General features: G+C 45.0%; 1 protein-coding gene across 1 annotated transcript; it reads right to left on the bottom strand.

Annotated features, from left to right (window-relative positions):
- Positions 1-298: 298 nt before the first annotated feature.
- On the bottom strand, positions 299-1,549 carry LOC119384005 (uncharacterized). The gene has a single exon (XM_037652282.1). The coding sequence runs from the start codon at positions 1,547-1,549 to the stop codon at positions 299-301; it is 1,251 nt and encodes a 416-aa protein (XP_037508210.1).
- Between the last annotated feature and the right edge of the window lie 11,009 nt (positions 1,550-12,558).

Below are 12,558 nucleotides of genomic sequence, written 5' to 3'. Positions count from 1 at the left end.
GTTTATTTTGCGCAATTTTTCGTAGTAAGGTAAACTCTTCCTAAGAAACAAAAGGCAGCCCGCCGATAGGCCTACAGCGTGCGAAACAATTACATCAAATACGGAGAGATATGGCCGCAAGGCCCTCTCCGTATCCACTTCACTCTCGATCTTCGTTTCTTGAACGGCGACGAAGTCAAGGTGATGGCTGAACAGCAACCGGCGGAGCTGCACCTGCTTCTGCTTGGATCGAAGTCCACATACGTTGATCGTTGCAAACGTGACTTTCTGAGGCAGCGCCATGGTGTCTACACTTTTATCAGAGCTGCATACGCCGGTCTGGTGGGGAAGGGGCGCGTGAATGCTCCCCGTTACCGCCACCAGGCCTCCTTGACCTTGAACGTCTGCACTTTCCTGCATGCTTTGATGACCTCCGACGTCGTGATTGTCTTGGGCCAACCGCCGAATCACTTTCCTCACTCGTCTCAGGGTTTGACGATGCAGGGCGCTTACTTATGGAAACATCGACGGATTCTCGCACATCGGCACTAGTTAGCTTCTCACGTGGCGTTTCTACATCAGCATTACTGCTGCGGCTTTCCTTTTGTGTCAAGACTGACTCATGTGCAGGTACCGCTTCCTTCTCTCCGCTGTCTGTCACATCTACGGTGTTTGACGCTTGTTTAGATTTCTCCGCTCCGGCACAGTCACTAGCTGCGTCTTTGTCAACAGCACAGGGCTCAGCGACGGCAGCACATGGAAGGTCTCCCGTTGCATCGAGGACTTCCGTAGCGTCCATGATATGTTCTGGAAACGCATCTTCAGGTGGTCGCATGCGATGTCGTAATTTATTGGCATACGTCGCCACACATTCTTCAGCCGTATGTCCAAACCGCCGACAATCATCGCAGCGTGGTGTCCTGCAGTGTCGACGAATATGTCCTACTTTATTGCAACGAAGGCATAAAGGTGGCCTGCCGGGAATCAGCACTAGGCTTTGTAGACCACAAACTGAGAGTAGGTGCGGGATGTCGGAGACACGGACTCCGTCACCAAGTGCCAGTACAACGTCTCGATTAAGGGTCCTCATCTGTTCCACTTCTGACACCCTCCAAGTTTCCGCTGAAATCGACTTGATCTTTCCAAAAGGCTGAAAGGCTTCGTGCACATAAATATCTGCCAGGCGTTCAGGGAGCCATAACAGCTTCATTTTAACTTCCGTGGGTTCAGGGTCTATAACGACGCATCTTCGTCCTCGAACAAAGAATTCACCACAGGTTACTATCTTCACTTTAGATAGCGCAGTCCTGCAAGTCACCATCCAGACATGTGACATTTGAAACTCTCCGATCGAGGTTATATCAGCAAGATCTATGATATTCCGGAGGGCATCTCGAAAGTCCTGCGCTCGGTATGGACGGCCAGCAAGGTCTGCATGCAGGAAAACGGAGTCAGCGACGAGCTTACCAGTAGGAAAACGGGGCAGGACGATACGGTAGTCATTACTGCTGGTAGAAATCTGGGCAGTACCTCGGCTTGAAGCCGATTGATCCTTTGTAGCGGAGAACATCAAAAAACAACCGTTCCAAACGGCGTCTTCGTCTTTCTCCGAGCCATGCCGGTGTTTGAAACTGCTTTGCAAAAAGCTCCTATACAGGCTTCATGTCGGGAAGGAACCACATTAGCATATACAATATAGCGTGGTAGAAGAGTAAAATAAGCACCAAGCGTCGCACAACGCGAATTCTGTAACCAGGCGTCACACAATGCGCATTGCGCAACGAGTAGGTTGTTGAATGCTTCCAACCCATTACAAAGGGTTCTGCCCTAATTCTTCATCGTCATCAGGCACAGCATCAACAAAGTGCGCATAATGCCTTACATGCGTCTAGCAGGTACCAACGCTCTCCGTAGAATGACGAAAAATGGCACAGTGCCTGCTGCCCTACTTCTCAAAAATTACAATGATTTATAGCGTAGTGGGTTCCTCGCAAGTGCACTTGTATTGGTTGTCAAAGAAGCCCATAAGCGCATGATCCATTTCCTCGGGGTCTCAGTAAAGTTCTTCGCCCCCTCCCCCGTCTCTCTCCCACGTCAACGCAGGTTACACAGATTGACGGGAGAGTAAAAAAGTGACCGGGCGTCACGCAATGCAAATTACATAACTGGTGGGCCGCTTAAAGTTTCCAACCCATTACAAAGGGCTGAGCCATAATTCTTCGTCATCATCAGTCGTCGCGTCAACAAAGTCCACATAATGCCTTACAGACGTGTAGCTGGTGCCTCGCTTCTCCGCAGAATGACGAATAATGGCTTAGTAGGTGCTTCCCAACTTCACAAAAATTGTGATTTATGGCGTAGTGGGTACCTTTCTAGTGTACTTGTATTGTAGCCCCAAGAGAGCTTACAACGGGCTCTAGAAACGCCGCTCTTCCAGCTTTCGCTGTGACTGTGCTGCGGTTTCAGCGCAGGCCTGGCGTTCTTTAAGAATAGAATTTGCCTAGTTGAAGTTCCACTTTTGTGCGGCTTTCTGCAACCATAGGCGTATCTACCGGGGGGGGGGGGGGGGGCAAGGGGGGCGCTAGCCCTCCCACTGTGAAAAGTTAGGGGGGCGGAGCCCCCCCACTTTCGACAGTGGTCATTGTCGGCTGCAGACCGGAAACTAAGTCAGGCAAAGCTTTACTTGAACGCAGCAATAACGTAATCATGTAATAAAATTTGCCCTCCGATTCAGCTTTGACGACTCTCCTCCGTGTGCCATGACCACGCACTGTAGGCTACCCGCGGTGCGGACTGCCTATTCCACGCTTTCGCGTCTTTAGCTCGAGCATTGCAGAGGAGGCTATCGCTCAGCTGGCGCTCTATAACATTACAGCAATCTGTTATGATTTTATTTCGTTCTGCCTGGCCTGAAATTTACATAATCGGCGACGCATATACGGGCGGGAACCAGTAAACGTTTTATAGCCCGATCAAACGCTTTTTTTTTTCAGGAAATTTAGTTTCAACCTCCCCCAACCCCCCCTGGCTACGCCCCTGATCAGCGTCCACGGTTTTCTGGGCTAAGAATGCTGCCCACCTGCAAAGGATTGTGCCTGTTCCTAATAATGTTTATTTCTCTCTTTACCTCTCTGTCAGCAACGATGAGTTCACAGAAGGCTGTATACGCGCAAAAACAGCTCAACATCGTTATACCACAACTGAAAGTATCTTCCAACTGAAAGTATCTTCCAACATATTACCTTGTGAAAGTATCTATTATACACATATGAATCCATCTCGCCTGCTGCTATAAGTAGCTGCTACCAGTGAGATTGGCGGGCAGCCTTCCTGAATTATGTTCAGAAGGAGACACTGTCTGGCTATTCCGAAAAAAAAAAACTATTGTTCAGCACAGTAACACGCTCCTTATTGTGCAGACTTCATTTTAACGCAGCGAGTTTTCGCACACTTGTAACATCGCATAACACGGAGGCGATCTTACGGCACACCGAAAATTTTTGACGAATAGCAAAGAACCAATGACCAATTATACGCCGTATTGAAAATAGTTTAGTAATAATTCTTCTTTACGCAGTCATGCGTAAGGGATAATTACGCGGTGGATCACTTGCGCGTCCATTTGTTGCGTCGTGTTACGAGCAGGTGCTGTGAGCGTGGCCCAGAAAATTTCGACCAAATAATCATTAACAGCTAACGACCCATACGGAAGGAGCCAATGCGGAGTAGTTTAACGTTATAATCGCCCACATTTTCTCAAATAAAATTTGAGCTTACACAATTTGCGTAGGCTATTTACTTGAACGAGCCGGAGGGGAGAAGTAAAGGGGCCACTTCACCGCTTTTCCGTCCACCTTCCACCCAAGCTGGGAAAAGTAGGAGGGCAAGGAACGACACCTAGTATATAAATTCGTAGTTCTTATATTCTTGTAACTATGCACAACCAGCTCAATGCGTTTCCATAAATATTGATCGACTGAACGTGGTCTTCTTTAGAAATACTTTATATTAGAGGACTCTAAGAGGAAAGAAATTGGCCCTCGGCTTATCCTAAAGACTTCAGCGAATTACCTTGCTTTGTCAGCCACATGTTTTGTTTAGTAAGTGACAATTTAAGGCACTAGAGTCATAGCAGGTTCTTCATACTCATCGTATTTACAACGCCAAAGTGAGACTGTGAAGTTTGCATATGGAATGCTCAGATGAAGAACAAGTTAAATGTGGCTGTACTTTTTAAACTTCACGGTAATATTTCCAAAATGTTATTAAACACTGCTGTGTTGTCACGGTATAGGACGGCCCAGCCTGCGCAATCTGTTTCTGCTAATTCTTCCTTGATTGAAAACAAACAGTGTTGAAAAAGCAAATCATCTAATCATCTCTATGAATAGAAAAAACACGTCAAATTCAGAGAAAATGTAGGTCCCCCCCACCCCCCCCCCCTCTCTCTCTCTCTCTCTACATATATATATATATATATATATATATATATATATATATATATATATACAGTGAAACCTCGGTGATACGAATCTCACAGGACCACCAAAAATATTCGTATCATCCGAAATTCGTATCACCAGAAAGCATGGAAAATTAGCATGCGACAAAAGAAAGCTGGCGTACATTTTATTTATTATTTTTCAGGGCCGCAGCAACGTCAGGAAGAACCTTGAATGATTGTCAATTTAATTTTTTAGATGTCGACAATCATACCAGCACTCGTAAATATACGGCCCGTACGCGCGTATTTAATTAATGAACCAGGTGCGCTGTGACCCGCGACAGCAGTAGCCCCTAACAAATTTTAGTATGCATTTTTGCATGACACCAGAGTACTGCAGCAAAAGTAAGAAAAGAAGCGCTTTGACGCGATGGATCAAGGCCACAAAATTACAGGAACACGGTCCTGTGTTATGATTTTGTTATCGCGGAGGTGTCGGGGATGTTTTTTGGGAGATTTACGGCCGTGCCCGCACAAGTGCGACCTCAACGGTCGCACATGTTGACGTTGTGAGGCCTGATAGACTCCTTCGCCAAAACCGTCGTCGCCTTTCGGTCCTCGTCCACCTTTCATAGGATGTCTCATGCACGAGGCAGGTACGTGTAAACACAGCACAACGACAGCAGCCCGCGTCGACGCGTTAGAAAAAAAAAAGCATGGCGCTAATGTCATCTGTAATCTAAACGCGAAGGCACACGGAGGCACATCAGAGCCTCAAAAATACGCGCACACAATGTCGCAGGTCGTGACGCGTCTCTGAAGGTTTATTCTGACCGTAAGAAAAGTCTTTTTTTACACCGTGATTCTGACGATTTGGCGGTGCGGCGCGTATGCCCACACTTGCGTTCCCGCGCTCGCACGTACTTGGCGCGTCTGCCGCGACAGCGCGGACAGCTCCTCTTCGTACCTGTGCGGTAGCGTACGTTCGTATCAAACGTCGCTGGGTGAAAATCAATTCGCAACAACCGTACTCCATTACATTGCAGGCCAATGGACCTTGGCCGGGACCAAAAAAAAATTTGTATCACCCCGATATTCGTATGAGCTGAGATCGTATCACCGAGGTTTCACTGTATATGTATACACACACACACACACGGCGGACAGAGTGAGAGACGCAGCCCCCCCCCCCCCCCCCACTCGTGAACGAGTTGGTACGCCACTGTCTGCAACCATCTACCGGACCTGCCAGGTGGATATGTGCCATTTTGACCGCGGAATCTTGGCGTCAAGTCAGATTTTACCAGGACTGCCTCAACGTCCGTTGCTGTACTCCGCGTGACGATCCCCGCCAGAAACAGCTATACGCCGACCGGATGAGGGTAGCTAACCAGCATGCGGAATTCATATGGAGGGTAAAACTTCGAGAACTTCAACCATGTAAGAGGAAGATTTTTTCTACTGTTTCACCGCAAAATAACTTGCTAGTCCTTGGAGGAGCTGCCTTAGAAGATAGTCACTGTAAAACCGTAGCCTTAGGTCCCAAATGCTGTTTCAAGCCGAACCTGAAACCAATAGACGTTTTAAGTTTGCCGCGTACAATCACTAGACTAGTTCCTGAAGAAGAGCGCTCCCGCTGCATTTCAGACTGCGTCGCTAGTATCAAGGGATGTAATATGCATCTGAAGTGTCCTGATCCTATCCGGCTTTTGGTTAATTATTGTGTTGAGAAGAAACTCAGGCCAGTAATTTCAGATAAGGAAGGGTATTTTGTAATTATGCCGGACAGTTTGTTCTCGGAAAAAGCATTAACAGCCATAACAAAAACTTTTAGGACGGTAAAACTTAAACCATCAGTAGTTATGCAACGTGCTGTCGACCTTTGTTAAGACATAATCTTGAGAGAATAGCTTGTAATGTCAAAAAGGCTAAATCACTTACTTTAGAATTGTTTTTTTTTTTCAGCGAAAACACATAAGAACGAGGTTCCATTTCGAGCAATTGTTTCAGAGAAAGGCACCTGGCAAGTCGTTGTATCTAGTTATTTGCAGAATTGCTTAACTTCGTTGAGTTTTCCAGACCCTTTTCGCATGCGTGATTCTCAGGCGCTAGTTCAGTTCCTTCAGAGGAGAACCCCGGCTGTTGTAAAGCTTTTAGTATGGATATTGAAGACCTTTATTACTCCTTGCCGCATGAGTACTTGTTAAAATGTGTCAATGAATGTATTAACTAACAAGCACACGAGACGGTTTTCACCGATAAATGTGGTGTTTCTACCGGGGCTTTTCTAGAAATTCTTTCCATGTATTTAAAGTCGACGCTGGTAGGTTGGGAAGAAGGCGTTTATGTACAGAAATAAGGGATATGTATTGGTTCTAAGTGTAGTGTCGCCGCCGGAGGTACCGTCCGGCGGGATAAGAAGGGTGGCTCAGCGCCGGAGCGCACGCAGCTGCGTCAAGACAGGCCGAGAACGGCGATGGGGCTGAAGTTTATTAACGAAGAGATTGGTCATACGATTTCGTACATGAAATGCCCGTTGTGTGGCGCTCTGCATCACACAATCGAAACCGAAACTGGTAAGGCGCGACACCACACTAAGGTTGCTCCGGGTCTTAGTGATTTATACCTTAGCAAGATTGACAAACTTTTGGAAGGTGCCTTAGGTAATTCTGTGATTAAGGTTTTTCATTATGTGGACGATTACTTTTTTGTAGTGGTGAGGGCTTTGAAAACGTGGTAACCTCAGTGGGCGAAAAATTTGAATTAAATGGAGGAGGGCTGAACTTTACTAAAGAGTTGCCTCAGAATAATGAAATACAATTTCTAGGCATTTCCCAAACGTTTCAGAAGAACCACGTGTGCTGGCAGTATGCTCCTAGATCTTCAAAACCGCTATTAATTTTTTCGTCGAAGCACTCGAAGGTTGTAAAAAACGGTATCGCCATATCTTGCCTTAAGTCTGCCCTCACCAAGTCGTGTGAGCACAAAATGAGTGATAGCTTAAACGCACAGCTTACGCGTCTTTTAGATGTAGGTTATCCCCGGCCACTGTCGCTGAGCGTTTAAAGAAATCCATTAAGTCCGAGCATGGTTGCAGAAAGCGATAGGAAGAAACGTGTCGTAGGTATACTGTACATTCATTGCGTATCTCACAGGCTAAAGAAAGTAGAAAGTAGATATGGCGTTAATGTTGTTTTAACGGCTGCCAGTAAGCTAGGTAAGATATGTGCCGCTGTGCAGAGCAAGAATGAGCGAGTGAAATACAAGAAGGGAACCGATATTTGTTTCTTAAAACACACAAACAAATTTACTGATTGTCGTACAAGTGTGGTGTATAAGGTTCCCAGTGTTGCCAATGGTGGCTACTTTTCGCCAATTTGGCGAATTTGAGAGGCCCGTGGCGACCTAAAATTATGAATGGCGACATGGCGAATTTTTGGCGATTTTCGGCTTATGTCTCCACTGAGTTTTTTTATTTGGATACCCTAAGGGCCCGGTGGGCATTACATAGGGGGGGATTAATTGGAAGTGAAAGATAGTCACAATTCAGGCATACAGTAATTGAAACGGTAATACTTTCAACACAATACGAAAATGAAAAGATGATAATTCAGGCATACAAAAAAAGAAGTAATATAAATACAATGCTAACCACATGATTAACAAATATCAGGCATACAGGAAAAAAAAATATTATTAATACAATGCAAACCACATGACTTACAAATATCAATGGTGTCGGGGTGATTATTTTCCATGTTTGTACAATTTCTGAGATGATCACAATGAATGAACCCATGCGGTATACGTACAAAAAATGATTTATAAAAAAGTGGTATCGCGCTCGAGAGACGAGTGGAGCGCTAACTGGAAGGACTGGTGATCGTTGATGGTGGCAATGCTAGATGGAAGTGAATTCCATTGATCTATTGAGAGTGCGAGAGGTGAATTGCGGTATTTATCGGTGTGAGAAAAAATTGGTTTGACTTTATAGGCGTGGTCTAATCTAGAAGAGATGTGGTGCGCGGGATAAATGTGAGATCTCGAAAAGGGTGTGCCGCTATGGTAGAGGGTGTGAAAGAAGGATAACCGGGCAAGTGTTCGGCGCAAGGCAAGTGAATGCATATCAAGGGTGCTTTTTAGTTTTGTGACACTTTGAAATCTAGAATAAGATGATAAGATGAACCGGGCTGCTTTGTTTTGGACCGCTTCGAGCTGATCTGTCCAGGTGATGTGATGGGGATGCCAAATAATAGATGCGTATTCTAACGAGGGACGAATGAGTGAGTTGTAAGCTAATAACCTGGTGTCATGCTTCGCGAGATAAAGGCGTCGCTTCAAGAGACCGAGCTTTTTTAAGGCTTTAGAGGTTATGTATTCTATGTGGTCATTCCAGGTCAAGGTCGAGTTGAATATAACACCTAAGTATTTATATGTCAAAATTGAGTCAATTATGATGTTGTCAATTGTGTATGGATTGGTCTGAGAATTCGTTTTCATGCTAAACTTAAGGTGTTTTGTTTTATCTATGTTGATTTGCATCTGCCATAAGGAACACCAATCTGTTAGTTTACTGAGGGCAGACTGTAAGTGAACAATGTCGGTAGAAGTCCTTATTTCCTTGCATATTATGCAGTCGTCTGCAAACAGTCTTATTGAGGCATTTATGTCGGTTGATATGTCATTAATGTAGATTAGGAACAAAAGTGGTCCCAGCACTGACCCCTGTGGTACCCCTGATATGACGCGTTCGCCGTTCGAGATATGACTTTGTATTTTCACAAACTGCTTGCGGTTTGATAGGAACTGTTCGATCCATGTCGTTTTGTGGTCAAGTTGGAGATTGCGTATTTTTAGGATTAAACGGTTGTGAGGGACGCGATCGAATGCCTTCGAAAAATCGACGAAGATTGCGTTGACATACAGAGACGAGTGCAGTGATTGATGAAGATCAATCAATCAATCAATCAATCAACTTTATTTTGTCCATTTCAAAAATAGAAAGATCGGTTACTAATTCGAAGAGTTGAGATTGGCAGGACAGGTTTTTGCGAAAGCCATGCTGGTTTATGAGAAGAAGGTTGTTTTCGTTAAGATATATCATGATATGTTTGTGTATTATATGTTCCAGTAACTTGCAGCTGATTGAGGTTAATGATATAGGCCTGTAGTTGCCTGGAAGCGAGCTGTCACCGGATTTAAGTATAGGTATAATGAACGCTGACCTCCAGTCGTCTGGCACGCATCCGGTGTCGATGGATTGCTGAAATATTAGAGAAAGTAAGTAGGCTGAGTGATGCTTGGTAAGCTTCAAAAAGTTTAGCGCTGAATTCCGTCGGGACCTGGACTTGTTTTAAGCGGGAGGCGTTCTATTGCACACTGTACGCCGTGTGCTGTAACTATAATGGGTGCAAAAGGAAGTGTAATGTGAGGTTGAACGAGCGTAAGTGAACTATCCAGAGGTAGTTCGTCTGTAAATACCGCGGCAAAGCTATTGTTGAAAACATTGGCGCATTCAGCTACCGGTAATGCACTGCCATCGTCCCCTTGGAGCGTTGGCACAGAGTGATTATTTTTTGGATTTACGACTTTCCAAAATTTTTGAGGATCGTTTTTAACATGTTAGGAAGCGTGAAGTTAAAGTACTCGAGTTTGGCGTCATGAATAGTTTTTTCTACCCGCACAGATATGGATTTGTAATTCTGCCAGTCAGAGGGCGTGTTTGTTTGTGACGCCTTCTTGTACGCCCTTTTTTTCTTGTTTAAACATCTCTTTACTTCTTGTGTGAACCAAGGATCGTCTTCTCGTGATTTTATGATATGTTTGGGCACGCAGGAGTCTTCTATCTCTTTTAACTTATCTCGAAATAGGCACCAGTTATGATTAGTCGAACGGTTCTCGAAGTTCTCTTGGAAGTCGATTGTAAATTCTTGCAGCATTTGGTTGATCTTCTGAGTTTCGGCTCGCGCGTAGTTAAGGATACATTTTTTTGTTCTTGTTTTGTCAGCACAAGGAAGTGAAAAAGAGCACTGCACTACTTTGTGGTCACTAATGGATTCTAGGACGTGCGATTTGGCAATATCGGGGTTGTTGTGAATAAGAGGTCTAAAATGTGATTACCACGCGTGGGGTCGTTGAACTAGTTGTGTGAGGTTATGATAGTGAAGTGAGTTAACAAAACCAAGGTATTCAGCACGGCAAGAGTGTGACCTACTCGATGTTGATGACCAGTCTAATGCAGGGTAATTGAAATCACCACCTATTATTAGGAGGCAGTCGGGAAACCTGTTTGTAACTAGCTCGAGTGCTTCGTTGAATAGTTCAGCGAAATCTGGACGGCAGTCCGGTGGCCGATAGCAGACCCCTAAAACGCACCGCAAATGACCGAACTTTAGTGAGACCCGAGGGCCTCTAGGGGAGAGTCGACTGCAATGATGGACGGCTCATAGTACTCTTTCACAGCAATTAGCACACCACCACCTCTAGAGACAGTCCTATCTTTGCGGAAGATTACAAATGATGATGATGATTACAACCTAAGCTCAGTGTCTTCCCAACTATTGAGCGGCAACATTCTCTGTATTTTTCTTGGGTTTAGTTAGACCCACGAGTAGTATGTGCATATTACGCGTCATTCGGTATGTCCGTCCTGTAACTCGTGTGTATCTCCTCAATTCATCTAGATGCAGGAGGTACTGGGAAAGTCCCCCAGCGACATTCTAGCAAAATGTAAGTCAGCGGACTGCCTTGCAAACCGCGAGGGGGCAGTGTTTGACTATAAGTTTATGGCTTTAGGTGCTTTAAGATTCTCTAAAGTTTCGCTTCTGAAGGGCCTAGATGACGGGTTGGCCGCCTGTTCCGACCATGTCTTCCGCCAAAGCTCCAACTGTTCTGAATAGCTTGGTGACTTATTCACTGTTGCAGTACCCCCAATTCAGCTCGTAAAGACTGTTTTGGAATAGCGAAGAGAGGCGGATACGCGGCTATTCGTGCAATAAAAAAATATTTATTGAGGCATTTTCCACTGTTCTCGGTGAGCGTGTGCAATGAAAACAATTGCTATGTAACGTTTTACACTGTCTACCTGATCATTAATAACGCGTCAGATTGCCGCGTGTGGATATAGGTGTTCTACTACGATTATGAACCAACTAGCCCAAAAGTACATTTTGACAAGATATAGGTGACTATAAGAAAGGGTCAGTGGCGTCCGGTATCATATTAGTTCACACTGAAAAGGTGTAAGACTCACTAATGATCGGTTCCTGTAAGAATTCCGTCGTGTTACCTTCAATAAACCTTTTAATACTTTTAATTCATATAAGGGTACGTAAAGCTGTCTACAAACAACGCTTTCACGGTTTTCGCCCAAGGTTTACCACACTTTTACCTTTGAAACGAGCGGACAGGGATGGAAGGATATCATGAGCGTTTCATTCATCCACCCTTGCGCCACCACGCACATCTTGCGGCTAGTCGGCGAAGTAGCACTATGCACTCCCATGGTGAAGCGGGCGAAACGACTAGCATTGAGAAACGTCAACATAATTTCAAGGTCTTGGATGGTACTGTATTCTACGGGGCTATACGTGAGTGGAAACTTTTATTAATAGGTATGCCGCATATATCGAGAATGGCGACTTCTTTGGCGACATTTGTAAAAAAATGGCGACTTTTGGCGACTTTTTGCTCTTCGTTTGGCGACATTTACTCGAAAATCAGTGGCAACCCTGAAGGTTCCTTTCAGCTGCGGCCGCTTCTACGTAGGACAGACGGGCCGCTGCATTAACAAGAGATTATTAGAACATAAAAGATCACTAACTGGAGGCTCACCTTCTAATCTATCGTTACATTGTGGAGATTGTAAGTGCACGCCAAAATTCTATGAATGCGCAGTTTTGTACCGACATACGAATTAAGAAACGCGTCTGATGATTGAGGCGTGGCATATCGAGAATAGTGGTAGCACATGCGTGAGCCAACCGTCGATTAACTTGCATAAAAATGAAATCAAAGGCCTTAACAGTTATCTTTCGCGTAGGCCCCCACGCTTGCCGGATTGATAGGTTCACCTATTGCATGGGCATGCGCAGATAAGTATTCGTGCCTTCTTTTTTTTCCGCGTTGTGCATCTA

This window comes from Rhipicephalus sanguineus, chromosome 1 (genome assembly GCF_013339695.2).
Source record: "Rhipicephalus sanguineus isolate Rsan-2018 chromosome 1, BIME_Rsan_1.4, whole genome shotgun sequence".
NCBI lineage: Eukaryota > Metazoa > Arthropoda > Arachnida > Ixodida > Ixodidae > Rhipicephalus > Rhipicephalus sanguineus.
This window is presented reverse-complemented; position numbering and strand designations above follow the sequence as displayed.